Source organism: Phoenix dactylifera, chromosome 2 (assembly GCF_051530095.1).
Source record: "Phoenix dactylifera cultivar Ajwa chromosome 2, Ajwa_hap1_PhDact_Kaust_v1.1, whole genome shotgun sequence".
Classification (NCBI taxonomy): Eukaryota; Viridiplantae; Streptophyta; class Magnoliopsida; order Arecales; family Arecaceae; genus Phoenix; species Phoenix dactylifera.
In genome coordinates, this window is record NC_143191.1 from 29421569 (window position 1) to 29445370 (window position 23802).

Below are 23802 nucleotides of genomic sequence, written 5' to 3' on the forward strand. Positions count from 1 at the left end.
TTGATTGAGTTGGAGGGAGTCAGAGACTACCACGGAATCCATCCATAAACCGTCACCCCGGTGGCCTTCGTCACCAAAGCGTCACGACAGTTTCCAAAGGTTTTTAAAAAGCGTCGGTAAAAACCGTCGGTTTTGTAAAAACCTGCGTACTACGACGGTTTATTCCGACGCTTTAAAGCATCGAAAAATGTAATTATTTTTTAAAAAAATTAAAAATATCAAACTCCATAAATTTACATATATCATAAAACACACATTATACAATATGAACACATTGACATTGGCACAAACATTCAGATCATTCGAAATATTTATATTGTCATATATGATTAAATTTACATAAAAAGTTATGAATTACAATGTACTTTGAAAATATAAAAAACATATACATATCAAACTCCATAAAAAACAATCTACAAAGTATCAGGGACGGGATTCAGCTCCAGATCTGCTACCACCAGCATTTGAGGCTGTGTCAAGGAAGACTGGAAGAACAAAAATAGTTAATTGATAGCAAGGTTGCTCATCCTAAAGCATCATCAAGAAAATAGGACAAAAGTATCTACCTGCAAAAGTGGAATTATAGGAGCAGAAAATTGCCATAAGATCAACAGAGTAACTATGTTCAGCGTTCAGATCATTGGAATGTAATAATACATGCCTTTAAATTATGGAAATGCAATGCACTATCGAAAGTTAAGAAGCCAATCTGTGTCCTAGGGAAGCCGGATCTCATCAAGACAAGACTTTATGGTCTTTGCCACAATCTGCATAATTTGTTGAAAATGAACATGAATTCCATGTTTCAGATGAAAGAAATGGAGTAAAATTACAAAAATTGTGATCACAAAGTGAATATAACAATCAGGGGTATGAAAGTAGACATAGAAATAAAGACGAGCTTAACGGAGTCAAAAGTGGTTACCTCAAGCAACCCACACCGAACTGCAGATACTGACACATCAATAAGGAAAAAATATACTGGTGGCATGGGTGGCCGCACCATATATTCAGTTGGAGCAACAAATTCCACACTTCCCTTAGAAAGCTCAGGTCTTTGATCAAAATCACATCTTCTGCCACTAGCATCCAAAGCACAATAATGTTCCCCAGGAACTAGATGAGACAAACAGATATATATTAGCATAAAACTTGGCAGAAAAAATTTTTGGAAATAAGGGCAAGATGACATGAACTAGAAGCCATGTTATCAAATCTTATCCACAAAGCTTGTAAAAAAAAAAATACTTTATAGTATAATTTTATTAGTACAAATAAATGATTCACTAAATAATGTTTTTAGTAGAATACCTATCAAGATATATAAGGAAACCAATAAACTCAACACTCGGGTCTGCAAGAATGTTTTACTGAATGATGAAAACATACATACTAACATTTATATAACAAGAGATGTGTAGTTAATGAAAATGCTCCCTACACAGGAGAGCTATATCCATTGCTTAGATGGACAGATCATATACAAGATTACATATAGTTGGGCTGTTTGAGTGCATGCCTAAATTAACTATTAGTTGCATTTCATTTTTCATGAGAGGACTTATTGCCTGATACCTAAACATTAATTTGCTTTATTGCCTCCTACCTAAGGCTGTCAAACAGCCGAGCTGTTAGCAGCTCGTATTTGGCTCGATAATACAACACTGCAACACGACCATAATACGGCACTTACAAACTTGTCCTATGCGGTAGACTTGTAAACACTTAAAACTTAAAAGGATCATCAACATCTTAGCTGGTTCTTGCTATCCCCTGCCCTGAATTGGTGCTTATTAGGAGTAATTTTTTCATGAAGATTCCTTGTCCTTTCCCAACTCCACCACCACTGAGATATCGATTAGCCCAATTCACAACACCCTAGACTAGAAAGCTGTCATATGATTTATCAATAATTGCAGTAGTCTGATGATATTCCTTGCAGCTAAAAAGACCATCCTAATTTACTCCTAATTTGTCAAAAATGGTCCACTCCTTATGAATTTGCAGTCTTAACCATTACAGTAAACTTCACCAAGTAAGCAGGAAATATTATCAAAAGGAAGGTGAGATAATATCAAAACTAATCAATTATATAGGGGAAAAAAGCCTTATCAATTAGCAACTGTGACAACCTCATCGCTTCCGATGTCCAGGGAATGGAGAGCACAGTAACCTGGGCTGCCGCGGCCTTTCCAGCGTTGTTCTCCTCGATGAAGCTGATCGTCCAGTTGATCAGAGCAGGGTAATAATCCCCACGAAATCAAGAAGCAGGGTAACCTGGGCTGCCACGGCCAGTTTGGGGGCTTCCCCTGTTGAATAGAATCAAGAACCCATATGGGTTAGTCACCGGAAAAAAAAAATAAAAAAGAAGAAGAAATGCACCAGAGAAAACCTGGGCTTCCTCGATGGCCGCCGCCTCCATCACCCACGACAGCGGATTCCACATGAACCCCAAGAATTTCAGAAACTTGCTCTCCTGCAACCACAAACAAATTCAAAAAAAATAAAATAAAAAATCAACAGCTAGATTAAAAAACAAAGAGCACATACAAGAGGGTTGTCTCACAAATCTATATCAGTTGAGGTGGTGACGGAAAGAACACATGCCCTCCCGCGTGCATCTCAGATTATCAAACACCTCCTCTAAGGGTATGTTCTCGTCGAACCACATCCTGCCCGCCGCCACCGCCGTATCCTCAGCTCGGAGGGGTAGAACACCTTTCTCGACGGCGCGGGGTCATCCTCGAAGCTCGAAAGGGGAGGGGGATCCGAAGCTCGGTGGGGAATTTGGGGGGAGATGATCGAGGAGGAAGGAGGGGGGGAATGATGGCGGCTGGGGATGAAAGGGTTAGGGTTTGTTGCCCTAACCCTTTTTTCCTCCGCGCGCGCGCGCGAGAGAGAGAGGGGAAAATGCAGGGGATCGGGAAAAAGGCAGAGGATCCGTGCGTTTGGTGGCCTTTTTTCCTCCGACGACGCTTTGAAGCGTCGTCTTATTTCAATTTTACCCAACGCTCTACAAAAGCGTCGTAGTATATCGGCGCTGTTTCGAAATTTGCCGACGCTTTCTGTTAGCGTCGGCGTAAAACAGTTGGCAAAACCCTACTTTGTTGTAGTGATTGGGGTATTGGCATTGAGGAAACTATCACAATAAATAATAAATAGTAATTTTATGGAGCAACAGAGAAAGCGTCGGCGTAAAACAGTTGGCAAAACCCTACTTTGTTGTAGTGATTGGGGTATTGGCATTGAGGAAACTATCACAATAAATAATAAATAGTAATTTTATGGAGCAACAGAGGATAATGGAATCCTGAGAAGCATAAATAACATACATGTCAATATAGATCCAAAAGCAACCCGACATCATACTGGGATCAAACACTATTGTTACGAGGCACCGGTTCTAACAAAATTGTCTATTTGGTTCTTTTGGCTAGGCACCGGTGGTGTGAAAGGTTTAGAATTCAAGTTCAACATTGCTATTTTAACTATATCTTTTTTAAAAAAAATGAAAAAAAAATTTAATGTTCATTCTTTTTTGTTTTGCTAAAAATAAATTTATTATATCAATTTAAAATAAACACATTTATAAGCATCAAAAAAATAAAATATATAAAAACTGAGAAGATCATGTCGCCGAGGGTTACATTGCGGCACTGAAGAAAGAAATAATAAAGAATGGAATCAACACAAGAAGACCATGTTTTACGTGGAAAACCCCAAAGGGAGAAAAACAACAGGCATAAAAGGACATTCTCATTCATAGTTTGCTCAAAGAAAGAGCATAGCAATATATACAATACAATAGTCTTGCTAGCCCAGAATAACACCCACAATTAAGCCCTAATTAGCTCTGTCTTGCCGGCCAAGAATAATATCCACAATTAAGCCCCAATTAGCTCCCCAATCAATTCTACATAAATGAGAAAATATCTTCTTGCCTTCTTAACAACACTCCCCCTCAAGTTGGTGCATAGATATCAATTGAGCCCAACTTGGACAAAATTTCATGAAACTTGGCTGAGGAAAGGTTTTTGGTAAAAATGTCTGCAAGTTGATTCTTACTATGAAGATAAGGAGTTTGAATGATATTGGCTTGAACCTTTTTCGGAACAAAATGGCAGTCCACCTCGATGTGTTTTGTTCTCTCATGAAACACAGGATTGGAAGCAATGTGAATTGCAGATTGATTGTCACAGAATAAATCCATTGCTAGTGAAGTCTTAAATCCCAAATCACATAAAAGAGCATGATGCCAGATTAACTCACTCGTAGTGGAATGCCATTGCTCTGTATTCCGCCTCTACACTCGACCTAGCAACAACATTTTGTTTTTTACTTTTCCAAGTAATTAAATTTCCACCAACAAATGTACAATATCCAGTAGTAGAGCGCCTGTTGGTCAGACTTCCAGCCCAATCAGCATCTGTATACCCTGTGATTCTTGTATGACCATTCTTCTGCATCCAAATTCCTCTCCCTGGAGATGACTTCAAGTATTGAAGGATCCTATTAACAATATTCATATGAATGTCCTTTGGGTCATACATGAATTGACTAACCAAACTAACTGCGCATAAGCAATGTCTGGACGAGTAATGGTTAGGTAAATCAACTTTCCAACCAACCTTTGAAATTGACCAATATTCTCCAAGGGTTTACCATCTTATGTAGGTTTGCTACTTTCAATAGGAGTTGAGGTAGGTTTCACACCCAATTTTTCCGTTTCCTTTAGAAGGTCTAAAACATACTTTCTTTGGCTAAGAAATAATCCTTTCTTTGAGTGAGCAATCTCTATCCCCAAGAAGTACTTCAAGACACCTAAATCTTTAATGTCGAATTTTGAATGAAGGTGCGATTTCAGCTTGGTGATTTCTTCACTATCATCCCTTGTAACAATAATATCGTCAACATAAACCAAAACAACTATAGTGTGCAAACCATCCCTTTCGACGAACAAGGAGGAATCAGCTAAACTTCGCTTAAACCCATTACTCATAAGAGCAGTACTTAGTTTTGCATACCAGGCTCTAGGTGATTGTTTGAGACCGTACAATGCTTTCTTTAACTTGCATGCTAACTGTTGCTGAGATTCCTGAGGATGTCCTGGTGGAAGACTCATATAAACCTCTTCTTCCAGATCACCATGTAAAAAAGCATTTTTAACATCCATTTGGAACAATGGCCAATCATGATTAACTGCAACAAACAATAAAACTCGAACAGTATTCATCTTGGCAACAGGAGCAAATGTTTCCTTGTAGTCAACTCCATATGTTTGTGTAAACCCCTTAGCGACTAATCTGGCTTTGTCTCTGTTAACGGTTCCATCACTATTGTACTTTCTTTTATACACCCAACGGCATCCTACTTTCTCTTTACCTTCGGGTAGTGTCACAATTTCTCAAGTATGATTTTTGTCAAGAGCCTCAAGCTCTTCTTGCATGGCTTTTTTCCAATTTGGTTGAGCATTGGCTTCTTGAAAGTTTTTGGGTTCATTTGATATGGAACTTAGAAAGGCAAAGTAGGATGGAGAGACATTGTCATAGGTTAGGAGACTTTGTATGGGAAAGGAAGTTGAATGGTAGGTATAAAAATCTTGCATCTTAGCAGGGGGACGAGTCGGCCTAGTTGAGTGACGAACTTCGGGTTGAGCCACAATGGGACATTCAAGTGAAGCATTTTCATCATATAGGGCATCATTTTCTCCTACATTAGATGAGGAATTTGCCAAAGGGACAGGTGGAGGAGACATTGAGCTGATAGTGGGAAGAGGGACCAAATCAGGTAGAAACTCCCCCTGTGATTGAATCCTAGAGTTATCATCTGATGCAGAAAAGAATGACTCGGTCTCAACAAAGTGCACATCACGGGATACAACAAGTTTGTGGTTTTTTGGATCATAACATTTGTATCATTTTTGGGTGGAAGAGTATCCAAAAAATACACATTTAGTCACACGAGCATCCAGTTTATCCCGATGAGTTGCTGCAACATGAACATAGCATAGACATCCAAAAACACGAAGGTGAGAAATATCAATTTTTCTACCACGCAGGACTTCAAGTGGAGACTTGTGTTTAAGGACACAACTAGATAGTCTGTTAATTAAATAGGCCGAGGTAAGGACACCATGTGACTAATATGGTTTTGGAACATGCATCTGAAACATGAGACACCTGGCAGTTTCTAATAGATGACGATTTTTTCTTTCGGCTACACCATTTTGTTGTGGGGTGCCAACACAACTAGTTTGATGAATAATGCCATGATAACTCAAATAATCAAAAAAAAGATTTTGCATATACTCTGTACCATTATCATAGTGTAAGACTTCCACAAATGCACCAAACTGAGTTGCAATCATCTTATGAAAGTTTTGAAAAGCAGAAACAGCTTCACTTTTGTGTTTCAACAAGTAAAGCCATGTAACACGAGAGTAGTCATCAATAAATATAATAAAATATTTGTAACCATCATAAGATTCAATAGGAGCTGGGCTCCAAACATCAGTATGAATTAATTCAAAAGGTGCAACTGACACAGTGTGAGATGAACTAAATGGTAATCGAGTTTGTTTGGACAATTGATAAGTCTCACAAGTGTGAGGGATACCAGACATGCTAGGAAACAAATAAGATAGCATTTGATCAGATGGGTGTCCTAAACACTTGTGCCAAATAATTGAAGTAGATCTGACCAAAAAGGCTTGAGTGGAAGTGGTCAACAAATATAGCCCATGAGAATACATGCCTTCACCAATCACTTTCTTTGTGGCTCGATCCTGAAATTTCACATTAGTGGGTGAGAAAACATCACAGTTTAATGTGCGAGTGAGCTTGCCAACAGAGAGTAATTTTGAAGGAAAAAAAGGAATATACAATGCTTGAGAGTTTGGACAGCTTGGGAAAATATTAAGGATACCATGACCCTCAATTGGGGCAGAAGTTCCATTAGCAACAGAGACAGTATGTTTCTCTATAGAAGGGCTAAAGTCAAGCAAATAACTATGATCATTGGTAATATTATCCGTACTACCAGAATCAATAATCCAAGCAGAGTCATCAAAGAGTGCTAAAAAAAAAGCTTTGAGGTTACCTGAGTGTGTGGGAGAGGATAGGTCAGCTTTAGATGTAGAGGATTCAAGCTTACGATAGTGTTGGTGGAGTAGCCTTGCAAGATCCTCAATGGTAGTATCAGATGAGGAGAGATGAGCCACATCATCAGCCTTCACAGTGTTAGCAACCTTTGGCTTCAAATGGGGATGAAGAATCCAACAGCGATCTTTTGTATGATTTAACTTATTACAATGATCACATCGACGTCCCTTTTCTGACCCTCGAGAAGAACCACTAGCATTGAACATTCTCTTATCATTTCGAGTCCTGGAAGTAACATACACTAGACTCAAAATGCATACTAGCAGTTTGGGATTCAACATTCATGGTTTTTTTCCTAATTTCCTCTCTTTGAAGGGTAGAACAAACATTTGACAGAGATGGCACTTCAGCTCCTATCAACATCTGCCCTCTTAGATTCTCATATTCAGGCTTCATACTAGCCAACAATTGAAAAACTTTGTCTTCCTCAGCACGCTTTTGAAGGATGTTAATATCTGTGGTAGGTGGGCGATACATTGACAGTTCATCCCACATGCTCTTGAGTTTCCCAAGATGCTCAGTAAAAGAATGATTTTCTTGTTTACATTCAGAAAATTTGCTGCTGTAATTGGTAGATTCTAGCTACATTATTTTGGTGACCATATAAACCTTTAATAGAATTCCACAAATCTTTAGCTGACTCAGCGAATGTAAAGATTTCAGCAATCTTGGGTTCCATAGAATTAAGAATCCAAGACATAACAAGCTGATCATTTGCAACCCATTCATCATACTTAGAATCTTCAATTTTTGGAGCATATTTCTTACCATCAATATGTCCCAATTTGTATTTACTACCAAGAGATAGATAAACAGCTCTAGACCATGGGACAGAATTAAGCCCATTGAGTAAAATCGAAAAAAGCTTCATACCAGGATTGCTATTTTCCTCAGTCATATTTAACAAAAAACCAGAAACGAAATACACCAAATTTGTATTTACTACCAAGAGATAGATAAACAGCTCTAGACCATGGGACATAATTAAGCCCATTGAGTAAAATCGAAGAAAGCTTCATACCGGGATTGCTATTTTCCGCAGTCATATTTAACAAAAAACCAGAAACGAAATACACCAAATTTTTGCAATTATAGCAAGCAAATACGAGGTTGAAAAATATTTCTCACCAACAAAGTGTAGACCGCCAAGCACCGCAGCCCTCAGCTCCAACAACGATCGATTGGGCAAGTGGGTGATGAAGACCAAGAAGCAAATAAAAAAAAAAACTGCGTGTTTGCTTCCTAAGGTACCAGTTTTGAAAACAAATCTGTAAGTGGGCCGCAATAGACAAACTCACAAGTTTGTCCTTTTGCAAAGAGTGGCTTTCAATGAATTCTGAAGGTGAAGGGCAAGAGTTCCAAAGAATGAACGGTATGTTGCAAAACTGGCAGGACAATGATAAGGTTATGGAATTCAAACCCGCTCTGATACCACGAAGAAAGAAATAATAAAGAATGGAATCAACACAAGAAGACCATGTTTTACATGGAAAACCCCGAAGGGAGAAAAACCACAGGCATAGAAGGACACTCTCATTCATGGTTTGCTCAAAGAAAGAGCATAGCAATATATAGAATACAATAGTCTTGCTAGCCCAGAATAACACCCACAATTAAGCCCTAATTAGCTCTGTCTTGCTGGCCAAGAATAATACCCACAATTAAGCCCCAATTAGCTCCCCAATCAATTCTACATAAATGAGAAAATATTTTCTTGCCTTCTTAACAACAGGCACAGTTAACTAGCCGAAATTCTGTACAAGATTGGGCACATAGATACCTGGTACTACTGAAAGACAGAAGAAAGGCATCAATGTTTTGAGTAAAAAAAAAACAAGACACCTTGGTCGCCATGAGTATCAACATCATTTCACATTTGAAATGATTTTAGGCGGAGGAATTTCCAAACGAAACGATAACATAAGCACGCTATATTACATTTACAATTCAAGAAAAAGAGAGAAAAATTAAATAAAAAACTACTCATATTTCCCTTGTAATAAATTCAAATCTCAATCCTGAGTCATTAAAAGAAATAAAAAATAGAGAGAATTCGGACCTCATATTGCTTCATCTCTTTCCTAAGGAACAACTGCCTCTCCAGTCAGATCATCCATCTGAGACGAACTTAAAGGAAGCAATGGAAGATCACCGAGACCTTGAAGAAAACCATCAATTTCTCCCAAGTCGCGAAAGAAACCACCTGTGCTGTTCTCAACCCGCAACTCTTTCTCCACCGCCGCCACCACCTCCTCCTCCTTCAACTCCCTCTCTACTCCATCTCGACACCCCGAATCCTCGTGCTTCTGCTGCGGTCTCGCAACCTCAAATCGCTTGCACCATGGCAGTGCCTCTCCATTAATCGTCATGGGAAGAGTCTTCTTCTTCTTAGCGGCAGTTCTCTTTGTGGGCTTCCCAGTGAGCCTCTGCACGAGCTCCCGGAAATTGGCAGGGTCGGTCTTGATTATCACCGGCGCAAATATGTGTACTATTCTTACCTTTGGCTTCAACTTCGTGATCGCATGCGAATTGTCGTGCACGCCAAGCGTCGGAGGTCGTCGAGGCAGTCTCATGCACCCCTTTGAATTCGTGAGCTCTTCCATGAGTTGCACTCTGAACGAAGAAACTCGAAAGGTGGCGGTTGTCGGGGTTGTAAGTTTTAGTTGGGGTCCGAAAGGATGTGGGTAGTGGAAATAACGTTTGGAGGCAGTTGCACTCGTATATGCCGGGAGAGGGAGAGAGGAGAGCTTAATTGAGGTGAAGTGGAGAAGGGGCTTAATATATATAGATGGGAGGCAAGACCTTGATATTCTGATGTGGGAGGAGAAGAGCTAGGATTGGAGAAGAAGGAAGAAATGTTGGTTGGGTGAACTGTGGGATCTGACAAGGAGGAGAAAAGAATATCATGTTTCCTTCAAAAGAAGAGAGAAAAGAATACTCTGTATATATATATATATATATATATATATATATATATAATTTTTAATTATCAAGTACTTAAGCTAATTTTACCACCCTAGTTTCAATTTTCTAGTAATTGAAACTCTGAAGCATGCATGTCAACTTTGATTAAATAACAAGAACACCCTTATAGAGGATTGATGCCACGGCTGGAGGAAGGTGGGGCATTCAGCATTTCAACTTCACTTGAGTTGGATTTGATCATGATAATTGATCAAGCTAGCTAGGATAAAATGAGTTGATTATATTGTGGAATAGGTACAAATCTTCCAAGTGGTCATCTAGAACCATACCTTGAGCTTTCTACCAAATTATTGCATCATTTTTATGAATCTCCATCCACCTAATTCTATTTAGGTCCATGTTTGAAATATTTGCAAACTTTTCCATGTCCTGAAGTATTCATCTAGTTATTCAACATGATTGTCAGATACAAATAAGGGTTTAGCCAAGATCTCATAGCTTAGCTAGCTAACAGCTAACGACTACATCTTTAGTTAATATGAAAAGTCATAGGAAACTTTTAAACCTCTCTTAGCTTCTTTGAAGATCCGAATTAGAATTTTTAAACTGCACGGCTCGGTAAGACACCCAAATTTTCACGTACAAGGAGTCTATGGATCATGTTCAAAGTGTTTTCTGTGCTGCCCAAATGTCATCATCCTAGCTACATTGTTAATCTTATCATCAGCTTCTCAATTTCATTAAAAATTTCTTCTCTTTACAACTATACAACATCGGGAAACAATTGATGCAGTGCTTTATTCTTTTTCTTTTATCGAAATAGTTGAACCACATAAATCAGTCACTGGAATCCGAGCAGTGCGGGGATATTTGAGCTGGCACAAGAGACAATGATGCAAGTATCCATGTTCTTGAGTCCTAAACGTACCAACCATCCCCAAGTTCCACCTTTGGTATGGCCCATACGATCTATATTTCCTGAGCTGAAACGAAATTTTTTCATACATTTCTTAAAATTTCTAGCTCCAAAACTCATAGGATCAGTGCCTTGTGCTCGCTTAAAATATATTAAATCTCCAAGTTGATTTCATTCTTCAGTGTGATGTGAAATATTATTGAGTACGGGTAGCCTAGGAATATTTTATTTGCTATGTAAAGACTCACCATTCAAGTTTCTACTTGTCTTTGTGCGCTTGTCTTGTTTTGCACTCCGACTCCCTCCCATCAACCCCATCAATCCTCATAAACCCCAAAATAATTGACAAGGATGATTATACCAAATGGTTGTTTAAATAAGCTAGGTAGCACGTATGTGATGGCAACATATTCCAACCATTGAACTATATATCTTCTCAAATTGGGTATCCAGAAAACACAAAGCGATCTTTTAAGCTATCCTCTTGTTGTCTTTCTTTTTCTTTTATATTTTTGTCATAGACATTAATTTGTCACATCCCAACAAGTAAGCATTTCCTTACCCATTTTGGACGGCTATGCTTTGTGAATCCTATCTTGCCATTTGTTTTAATAAATACATGATAAACGGAGCTTTCTTATCATGTATATTAGCTATTCTAACAAAAGTTCTTAAAGTTATTCTTTTCCTACTTGAGCATTATCTCATCAACCATAGGGCTGGACGAGCTAGCGTCACTAAACTCTCCATATAAATTTAAATTCATCTTCGGAATCTAGGCTGGGAAAAGCAAGAAAAGAATACCAACTAACTTAGAAAATTAATGCAGTAGACTAGCAAGCAAGATTGGCAAAGATTTGGATATTTTTTCGGCTTTATTTTTAAAATTAAAACCAGCAGTCTCTAATTTTGTCTTTTAAATAAAAAAAAATTGAAGGTAGAACTACTACTCAATTCATATCTTATAGCGCCCTAGCTGGCCGGTATGATTCATAGGCTGTCTTATTTTTTAATCATTGTCCAATGCTTCAATAAAAAAACAAATTACTGTCTTAAAAAAAGCATCATTGTTATCTAAATTATCTTTTTTTTTTGCTTTAAATAAAAAAATGAAATTTATAATCATGATGATCAAGAATTATCAAAAATCACAACCCAACTATTTAGATTGGTTTTGTAAAAAAACAAATAAAATTATCTACCCCTGAGTAGAAAAAGAAACAGCCAATAAAACTTTTGGAAAAATATTTGCTTATTGTTATGCTGGAACTCAGAGTCAGAAGCATGAACAAAGCCATGGAGGCCGGCTGATGCCTCCATGAAGGGAAGCTGCGATCCGCGCTCTCCGTGACCGTCCGATGCCCCACGACAGTGAGGCCCATGTGGCGGAATCCGCGTCAGAGGACAACTATTAAGGGCGCGCGCGAGGGCCGCGCCGGCTGTCTCTTCGGAGACAGCTCAGAAAAAAAAAAAAAAAAACCGCATCGGATATCCCGCGGCACAGAGTAATATGAGCATATCCTTCCACGTGGTGCCCGCGGGCCAGCGTATCCTTCCCTCCCGGGTGACGTGGGGAAGGGGACGTCACGTAACGGACGGCGTGGGCCTGCTCTTTTTTCGGCTCTTTAATTTACAGTAATCGCAGAGTAAATCGATTGATAAGGCTAACAAGTCACTTATCTTTTTATCATTCTGGTTTAGTCTTCTCTAATGATCATTTTGGTGAGTTAATGAGCTTATAATAATTAGATAAGAGCTAGTCTTTGTTTACTAATTTAATTTGTTTCTAGAGAATAATAAAAATGGACCACCTAATCATAAAATAAGCATGTAACCATCACATTACTTAATAACAAAAATATTTATGAAAGTTGGAGGATCATAGTCATCCATAACACTAACATTTTATGTGCCAAATATTTAAAGCTCATATTAGATGCTGGGGCCTATTCAGCTCATATTTGAAACTACGCAACCTCGCACTCAAAAGAATTGGAAAAATTCTTGAAAAAATAAAAAACAGAATTGGATATAGAATATGTAAGTACTTGCCAATATAAAGCACATTTTCTAACTGAGGAAACATGCATGACATATTCTTAGTGGCTTGATTAGTTACAGTAAAACCAGATTCCTAATGAATATAACTACTATGCTTGATTGACTTAATAGTGGTGATAAACAATAGATAAGTAATTTTGCCCGAAATAGTACATAAACTTCCATTAGTTCCACCAAAAAATCGAAAAAACTTATGAACTAATGATGTTACAAGATATAAGTCACGTCCGATGTTCCATGTTTTTATGATATAATCTCCATGGGTGATGAGATATTTTGGAATTTTTATTTATCAATCAGCAGGCTAAAACCTACAGAACGTCATTATTCAACACTTGTTTTAGGACCAATATGACAAAACCAAGTACGTCAAGAAAGCACGAGGTTATTAATTTTTGGATGATCAAATTTGAAACTTGAATGCCAAGTCACCCAAAGTGGAACAACCATGAGGTTATGAGATTTATTAGAACAAATAAGGTATGTTGATGGGCTGCTTTAAGTGTTTATTTTCATTTATTTATTAGTGGAGTAGAAGTTATCATCCTGGACATTCAACCCTCATACGCTTAAAGTATGACATTGCTTGACGATTGATGTGCAGTATTTCACCTACTAATAATGATGTATAGCTAGCCACCTAGATTTCAGCAAGTATCAAAAGGTTCTCAGTTTAGTGCACACCCCATGGGGGTCTCTTCTCAGCTTGACTTGAGCATGTCAACGGCCCTTCCCAAGTCAATTAGCCACAACTACAATTGATATTTAAAATTAGAAAAATGATATCTTAATTAATACCCACTTGATGCACTCGAAATGGCCCCTCATCTCTCTCCCTCTTTCACGCCATGAATGATAAGAAGCATTCATACATTTTCTAATGGAATAATAAGGATATGCCACCAACTGCTTGGGATTGGCATTATAAATTTGATGAAGGTTTGGTTTCGCGGTGCAAGTAATGCTAGCTTAACTGATAAGTTAATGTTTTATGAGAAGAGCTGATAAGTGTAAAATCTAACGAACGAGAAAGAAAGTGAAAGAGAATTCAAAAATAGAGGAAGCTGAAGAGAAAGTTTCAAAACTTTATTCCTGAACTAATGAATCCTTCTTACATACTATAATCTATATATAATGGTACATTAACTGAATAACTGAGTAACAAAAAATCTAACTAACTAACAGCAAGTAACTGAATTAACTGGAAACAGTTAGTCTTCAGTTGTAGTTCATCTGCAGTTGAAGTGAAGTTCAGCATGTGCAGAGTTAGAGCTGAACCTTGATTCACAATACTTCTCCTTAAGATGGAGTGTACAGATTATGAACACCCATCTTGCAAATCAAGTTGTGAAATCTATGAGCTCCAAATGCCTTTGTCAATAAATCAGCAAGTTGTATAGTGCCGGACACATGGAGAGTCCGGATTATCCCAACTGAAGTTTATCTCTCATAATATGACAATTAATTTCAATGTGTTTCCTCCTTTCATGAAACACTGGATTAGCAGCAATATGGATTGCTGCTTGATTGTCACAAAACAACAATATTGCTTCGTATATTGGACATCCAAATCCTTGAGAAGATTTAGCAACCATGTAAGCTCACAGCAAGTGGAAGCTATGGAATGATATTCTGCTTCAGCCGATGATCTTGAAACAGTATGTTATTTCTTCTATTTCCATGAGATAAGCGATTCTCCAAAAAAAATGTAAATTCTGTGACTGATCGATGCGTATCTCAGTAGGCTGCCTAGTCTGTATCACAAAAGGCTTTCAAATGGAGCTCAAAATTTGATGGAAAGAGTAGACCCTGTCCTAGTGTGGCTTTCAAGTATCTCAACACACGATAGGCAACTTCCAAGTGCGGCTGTTTTAGTGAATCTAGAAATTGGCTTAGAACTTGCACAGAATAACTCAGATCGAGTCTTGTTATAGTGAGATACAATAGCCTTCCTATTAGTCTTCTATAAACCATAGGATCCTCAATGGGTTCTCCTTCAAATCTGCTCAATTTTAAGTTTTGCATCATTGGACATCTTGCTGGTTTTGAATTGAGGTATCCAGCGTCCTCTAAAATCTCTAAGGCATACTTTCATTGGCAAAAAGAAATCCCTTTTGAGCTTCTGGCTATCTCAAAACTAAGGAAGAACTTTAAGATTCCTAGATCTTTGAGCTTGAACTGTGCATCAAGGATTTGCTTGAGGTTGTTTATATATGAAAGATCATTCCCTGCAATTATTATGTATTCAACATATACAAGTATGACAGTGTATGAGCACCCATTCTTCCTTATAAACAGGGAGTAATCAGCCTTAAATTGAGTTAAATTATAAGAGATGATGAATGAAGATAGTTTTGCAAACTATTGCCTTGAAGCTTGCTTCAATCTGTATATGGACTTGTTTAGGCAACAAACCATCCCCTTGCCTTTCTCCCCCTGAATCTCATAACCAGAAAGTAGAATCATATATACCTCTTCACGTAAATCCCCATATAGAAATGCATTGTTAACATCAAGTTGATACAAGTGCCAATTTTTAATAGCTGCGATTGCTAATAGTATCTTGACTGTAACTATCTTAGCCACCAGAGAAAATATATCATGATAATCCAAACCAGCCTGTTGAGTGTACCCTTTAGCAACTAGCCTTGCCTTCTTTCTTTCTTTAGTTTCATCTGCTTTGAATTTTGTCTTGTAGACCCATTTACAATCCACTAATTTTTTCAAGTAATGAAGTAATAGTCCAAGTGTAATTGTCATTAAGAGCCTTTAACTCAGCCTCCATTGTAGCATACCACTCACGGGACATAGAAGCTTCAGCATAATTCTTTGGATTAGTGGAAAATGAGATGGATAAGGTGAAGGCACGGTGAGATGGGGAAAGCCTTTCATAATTCAGAAATGGTGAAATGTCACAAGGTTTTCCTGATTCTGCAGAGGGTGCTTGCTGCTGAATGAGTGATTGAGAGTGAGGAGTAGAAGATGCCAAACTACAATGATACTCTTTTAAGTAGGCAGGAGGTTGTTTGATCCTAGAAGACCTTCTAAGATGCTGATTGGGAGTAAAAATGACTATGGAGGATTGAGTATAGAAGATCTCCTAAAAGGCTGATTATGAGAAGGAATATGAGAAGGAATGATTTGTGGCATTGAGTTAGGAGAGAGTACAGAAGGAGAAGTGGAATGGGGTGTGCCACCGGGCATGCCGGTGGGTGTGTAGGCTGAAACAAGGGAATTAGCACTATGTGTGAACATAGTATTTTCAGCAGTGGGTTTGGTCAAATATGAGTACTCACTAGTGATAATGGAGGATGGGGAAAAAATGGTATCACAAGACTGAGATAAAGAGTTCAATGTAGGAGAAGTAATGTGTTGAAAAGGAAAAATAAATTCATGAAAACAACATCCCTGAAAATGAATAAATTTTTGGATTGAAGGCTTTCATCCCATGAGGATAACCGATAAAAACACACTGTTTGGCTCTAGGATCAAATTTTGACCTATGCTTTTTTAGGGTAGAAGCATAACACAAGCAATCAAACACTCTTAAATGAGTATAAAAGGGTTTTGAAGAAAATAAGACTTCATATGCGGATCGGTCAGATAGTTTTGGAGTTGGCAATCTGTTGATAAGGTAAACTGCTGTTAAAACACATTCTCCCCAAAAAAATTAAAGGGAGATTGGCCTGAAATCTTAATGCTCTAGCAATATTAAGAATATGTTGATGCTTTCTTTCCACCACTCCATTTTGTTGAGGGATATCAATACAACTAAGTTAGTGAATAATTCTCTTTGATGCATAGAAGTCTACCATGTTGAACTCTTTATCACTATCTGATCTAATTATTTTTATTTTAACAAAAAATTGAACCTCAACTAAAGGATAAAAGGACCGAATGATATCTCTAGTTTGTGACTTGGAGTGCATGAGATAAACCCAAGTGGCGCTACTATAATCATCCACAATGCTAAGAAAATATTTAGAGCCATCAAGTGAGGGTGTAGAAAAGGGTCCCCATATGTCACAGTGCACTAACTCAAAAGTAGAATTTGAAATGTAAGCAGTGTGAGGAAAGCTTAATCTTTGCTATTTAGCAAGAGGGCAAATGTCACAATGGTTATTCAGACTAATATTTATCTTAGGTACAAATATGTTTAATAAGCTAAGTCTGTGAAAGGATAAAAGTCCTAGTCTACGGTGCCAAAGATCAAATTCATGACAACTATCAACCAAGTGTGCAGATTTTGCAGAGGAATACAATAAAGATGAGGATTTCGATAGTGAAGATTTTGTAGTACCACCAGCAGTTTGGCTTTCATCTAGCTGAAGATGGTAGAGGCCATCTTCAAGTTTCTCCACTCCAATTGTCATCCAATTCAACAAGCCCTGTATGAAATATAAATCTGATAAAAAAAATCAAGCAACAGTGATGTGTGTCAATGAGCTTGCTGGCTAAAATGAGATTAAAAGAAAATTTTGGGACACAAAGAATATTTGTTAGAGTGAGGAATTACGAAATTCTGACGGTTCCAACATGTGTCACAGAAATTCGTTCATCGGTGGAAAGCTTCACGGTGGCATTTATATTGGCTGTGATGGTAGAAAGGTGAAAAGTAAAGCATACCATATGGTCTGTGGATCCAAGGGACATGAGCTTAGTTTCGAGTAAGGACACTCATCGAACAAACAAAATTACTTGAGAAAATAGGAATAGATGATGATCGGCCACTGCTGACTGCCATTTGTAGGTTTCTGACCTGATTTACTGAAGGTTGTGGTACATCTTATGTAGTAGCATTCGTCCTATGGGACTATAGCTGATGTTGTAAAACCGAAAAAATCTTTTGATATTAATCCAGGGTGATAGTAAGCTTAGAGAGATCATATAGAAAATCTGGTGCTGCAGCACTAGAAGCTTGAATTGTTGCAGGGGCTCCTTCTTTTCCTTTTGTAAAATTGAAACCGGATGGAAAACTGTGAAGTTTGTAGCACCTATCTTTCGTATGACCTGATTTTCCACATGGGCCTGTCTTTCCTGCGAATTTGGCCCACATTGTTCTGCCTTTGAGTGGGTTTTGAATTGAATGAAGAAGATTGGTTATAAACTGACTTATCATAGGATTTACTAGCAAAGGCAGCAAACTCAGGACCTTGAATCATGGACGTTACCTCACGTTGTCTTTCTTCTTGAAGTATAAAAGCAAATACTTTGTTAACTGATGGTAAAGGATCCATCAACAGGATTTGTCCACGAATATTTGAGTAGGAGTTATCTAATCCCATCAAGAATTGAATAACTTGCTCTTCAGATTGGTATTCATTCTGCTGCCGAGGTCTGAAGTTAGCCAGTTTTTCTAGAGTCCCTTGAAATGGGTAAAATAAGAAATCACACTGCCATGATTCTGAGAAAGAGATGAAATGGCCTTTTGTAATTGATAAATTCTTGGACCATTGTTTTGGATGAATCTTTCTTTCAAATCAAGCCAAATTTTTCTTAATGTTTCCATATAGATCACGCTAGTGCTCATCTCTTTTGGGATAGAATTTACGATCCATGCAGAAACCACTATATTGCATCTTCTCCAGGCTGCATGGTGTGGATCATTCGTTGGAAGTTGAGGAATGCTTCCATCAATGAACTCTTTCTTGTTCTTGACACTCAAGGCCATGATCATTGATCTGCTCCAGGTTGAATAATTTTCTTCATTCAAAATTAAAGAAACGAGCCGCAAACCTGTGCTGTCACTGTGATGCAGAAAATATGGACTCGCTGGATCTTCGACCATGCTTTGAACCGGCGAAGAGACTGAGTCGGCACTGTTGTGAGCGGAGGCAGCTATGGGAGGAAGCGTTCAAAGCTCTCATACCATGTAAAATCTAACGAATGAGAAAGAAAGTGAAAGAGGATTCGAAATAGGGGAAGCTGAAGAGAAAGCTTCAAAACTTTATTTCTGAACTAATGAATCCTTCTTGCATACTATGATCTATATATAATGGTACATTAACTGAATAACTGAGTAACAGAAATTCTAAGTAACTAACAGTAAGTAACTGAATCAACTGGAAATAGTTAGTCTTCAGTTGTAGTTCATCTGCAGTGGAAGTGAAGTTCAGCATGTGTAGAGTCAGAGCTGAACCTTGATTCACAATAAAAAGTTAACCAAAGATCAGTAGGAGTGTTTGGAAAGGTAGAGTTACGTACGTTGTTGAACGAATAACCTGAGCAATATGACAATAAAAATATAGAACGACTGAGTTGGGTCGGCTTCTTAAATGGGCAGCTAAATAAGATTGGCTTGCAATTCTTAATTGCTATGAAAACTCATTAGACTAAGATTAAACCAACGGATATTGGACAAGAGCATCGAGCATATGTAGTCTTTCATTAGAGATGGTTATGAAAATTTTCATACTTTTTCTTTGCCCAATTTTTTTGGTTAAAATTGTCATGCACTAACTAATAATGCTGTAATTTTATTTGTTTACTGTGCCAAAAACAAAATTCACATATATAAGATTGCTTGCACATTTTGTTGATACCCAGAGGGGTTGAGGGCTCGAGCACAAGTGATGGCATCCCCACCATATTTCTCTAAGAAAATTGTTTGAAACATTGCGGCCATCATTAGAGAAGGCAAATATTTCTTTCAGATTGCAAAACTGGTTCTAGAAATTGTAAAATGGACCCAACAATAAAAGATAGATTCGAGTCATCAACAGATCCATGTGCACAGAATTTAATCAAAGCTAGGCTATTTGTCTTCTTTTTCAAATGAAGTAATAAAACTATGATTCCTGTTAAAATTCTTGGCCAGAGACTTCGGCTAAGCAAGCAATTGAAACCATCATACCAACCTTGAAGTTAAAATGGTAAAATGAAACAAGAAGCTAAAGTCCCACCCTAAGATAAATGAAAGTTTGTTCATTGAGTGATAGGCTGTGATAAAAGAGTTTCTTATGCTTAATAAAATATATATGAAGAATAATGATCTGGGGCCTAAGGCACCAATAAATTCCACGAGTTCTTGCTGTCAAAATCTCGATATTTTGCTGGCTACATCAGCAAAATTAATTTTATGTAAATGTATTCTCATTAGCTCATTCTCAGATTTTACCCTGTTAATGACCCTCAATTTAGGAATACATACACCTTAGTGAAATCTTCATGTTGCAAAACAATAATAAATATGACAACAAAGTTTGGTGGAAATTGGTTTCTTGACTTATTTTTCTTCATTGTCCTTGATGCCTAGAATTGTTCATCGAGCAGGCCGAATATCGGGCTGGGTTCAATCCATTACAACTAATATAGTCAGGTCTGGGCCTTGCCTGCCCGACCTTCGGACTTATTTTTGAGGCCCAAGCCTAGTATGTATTCGGGCATCAGTTTCTTTTTCTTTTTTTTTTTTTTAATATGGAATGTAGAAGAAAAGAGGGAAGAAAGGAGAGAGTAAGGAAGAGAAGGAAGAAGGAAGTGGAGGAAGATGAGGAAGAGTGAAAGAGGATGGAGGTGGAGGACGGTGGTGGAGGAGAAGGATGATGAGAATGAAGAGGAGGAGCAGGAGGATGGGGGGATGGAAGAGGCAACGAGTTAGGTTGGGTTTCAAGTCCGACTAGATTAATAAGCGGGCTCATATATATTTTAGGCATGACTCGATCCATTGGGCTTAAAATCAAAGGCTAACTTGGTCCAAAACCCTCAGAGCTTAAGTGGGCTAGGCGGCGGGTTGTCCGGTTTCTGAATAGATCTAATGACGCCACGATGTGCAGGTACTTTTCCCTATTTTTGGCATCTCAAGAAGCATAGGAAAATGCTACCAGGTTTTAGCCATGTTTTCCTCTCTGACTAGTTTCATGCAATAGCTAATCAATGATGTGGCAAATTTTCTGCAACTTTTGATGAGGGAAACAATACACATTTCTTTAATTTATTTAACTAAGACAATTTTGTTGGTGCAATTATTTTATTATATGTCATGGTATTTTGTTTTAACAAATATGGTGTGAATGCCACCATTCCTGAACAAACTCAGAACCTCTTTGTTCAGTTGGTGCCTAGGGAGATTGTAGATTAACACACACACACACACACACACACACACACACACAAATATCAAAAGAAACAGTTTTCATAGGAGATGTGAGACACAGAGACGTACAGTATGGTTCCGAGGACAGACTCCATTAGGACACGAGTTTGTTTGTCGATAGGAACATGCATGGTTTTTTCATCTGTAGTTGAATTAAATATTAGACTACTTCCAGTTGGTGAATCTGAGTATCTGGGGACATTCAGAATTGTGGCTCCTTGACTAGCCATATAATTATCTGCCATCAGTACTGATATTAGTATCACAAGAGAAACCGTTGCCTTAAAAGATTAATCAAGATAAAGAGCTGAGGCCCTGAAGGTTTAATCTTCTAACGTCTCATAATGCATCCCAAAGCTTGGTTGGGGCTGCTTGGCACTGGTACCTCTCTCACTCTCATTAGGCCAACTTCATCAAAGGGAACCTTGTACGTTATGGAGCCTTGTAACCCCAAATATGGTCAGGTAGCTTTCTCTGAAAGGCCCACCAAGATGATTTCTCTTTAGGCCAGATATTAGGCCTAATTTTGTTGGATAGAGCCTAGTTAGTGGGACACTTATTTCAAGCTCTTAATTGGGGTCAAGGTGGATGATTTTTTTTCTATAGTTTTGATCCGAATAGGAAGAAAAGGAAATTCCTTCAATCCATTCAATATGAATTTCTAGAACAGAGTTTTAAATAGTAGGAAAATTGGCAAAAGCATGATCTAGGTTTCCTTTTCTTTCATCAAGGATCAACAAAAACTGAGACATGAGGCCTATAGCCTTCTTTTTCATATTCCTAAGGTCTACCCTTTAAATTTTGAGTTTGATTCTTCTTCTACATAAAAATAGAAACTGGGTAGAAAGTGGGCTGCAGCCCATTTCCTTTCATCCTCATAAATATGTGCAAATTATGGTATAAGTCTTTTATTTATACTAGTGAAGCTTGCCCTTCTCCAAGTAGAATTTCTCGTATTCTAAAACAATTTTTCATAAAATAGAAATATAGTATGATAATTCTTAAAATTAAATAGAAGATAGATCTTAACTCTTATATCAACTTTGTCTTCTTAAATAAGAAGTTATATCTTCTCAAAATTTCTATTTGTGATAGAGTCTCGGATGTGGTAGATTTTGCTTCTAAACCAACTTATTCAAAGTGGCGAAAGTGGTCTACAATCGGTCAGGTTTGCCTCCTGCATCAAGTTTGTAGCAACGTATATAGAAGCCTTTTTGAATTTATAAAGTTTTCCTATTTGTGTATTTTGTAACAATTGATTTTGTATGTTAATAGGTATGCTATTGCATACCTAAGAATTAATTCATATTTAAAATTAGAGTGAGAAATTCAAGGAAAAAGAGTCGCTATGCGCTTACACTATGTTAGGATGATAAATGAAGGTTTATAACAAGAAAATCCATGCAGAATGTATATCTTGGCCATAACTTTAACCTCAATTTCTCATTTATCTATATTAATTCTATGTTTCAAGAAATTAAAGAGAAGTTTAGCTTCAACTAGAATGTGATGAAAATGATGCAGGCCAGAAGAATCCTTGCCTCAAAAGTCATGCCAAGGCCAAAGTATATATATAGGCACTGCAGTTTTGGCTCCCATTTGGGATTGTCATCATGTATGATGCCCCAAAGCTAAAGCACACTGTGCCTTTACGGCCCCACCCATCATTTAGGCCCCGTTTGGTAGAGCTTTTGGAGGACCAAAAAATATTTTCTGGCCCTCCAAAAACACTTTTAGATAAATAGAGATGTTTGGTAAAAATTTTAGAAAGTTGTTTTAGCTTTGCCAAGAAGCTAAAAACACCTTTTTGGAGCTTCTTCGGAAAATATTTTTAGGCCCCGTCGAAAAGCTATTTTGAGTTATAATTTTTTTTTTGGGCCAAAATATTCATAATAAAATATAAGAATTAGACAAAATGTCCCTTTATAATCATAAAAATCTGTAGCAGTCCCAACAAAAAAATATAATATTGTATTATACTAAAAATATTTTATAATCATGAAAATATTATATTATACTATAAATATTATATTATTTTATAATCATGAAAACATTTTATACCTTTATTATTGTATTACACTATAAATATAATATTATATTACATTATATCATAATACATTAAGATATTATGTTAAATAATTTAATATTATGTTATATTATGAAAAATTAATTTATACTAATAATTATAATATTTTATATCTTTATTATTATATTATACTATAAAATATAATATTATATTACATTATATCATAATACATTAATATGTTATATGAAATAATTTAATATTATGTTATATTATGAGAAATTAATTTATGTTAATAATTATAATATTTTATACCTTTATTATCGTATTATACTATAAATATTATATTATATTATATTATATCATAATACATTGATATGTCATGTTAAACAATTTAATATTATATTAAATTATTATGTTACAGTATATAATATTATATTACTATATTACAATATTATTATATCTCATTACAGTAATATTATACTATATCATATATTTATATATTAATACATATTATATTTTATTATATTCTGTTGTATAATGCTATGCAATATCCTTTATGGTCATTTTGTCATACCAAAAAATACTTTCTCAGTTTGTTTACTAAACACATGTTAAAATTCCA

General features: G+C 37.0%; 1 protein-coding gene across 2 annotated transcripts; it reads right to left on the reverse strand.

Annotated features, from left to right (window-relative positions):
- Positions 1 to 280: 280 nt before the first annotated feature.
- Positions 281 to 2756, reverse strand: LOC149768271 (uncharacterized). 2 transcript variants are annotated; one of them, XR_016399207.1, is made up of 6 exons: positions 2567 to 2756; positions 2393 to 2476; positions 2133 to 2309; positions 926 to 1116; positions 567 to 767; positions 281 to 485 (listed from the first exon to the last, which is right to left on the reverse strand). XR_016399207.1 is itself a non-coding variant. In XM_089928854.1 (5 exons), exons 2-5 carry the CDS (start codon positions 2444 to 2446, stop codon positions 749 to 751), a joined length of 441 nt encoding a protein of 146 aa, XP_089784980.1. In that variant the 5' UTR covers positions 2447 to 2476; positions 2567 to 2756; the 3' UTR covers positions 442 to 748. The 2 variants fall into 2 exon arrangements, 1 of the variants encoding a protein (XP_089784980.1); XM_089928854.1 differs by having other exon boundaries at positions 442 to 767.
- Positions 2757 to 23802: the final 21046 nt, after the last annotated feature.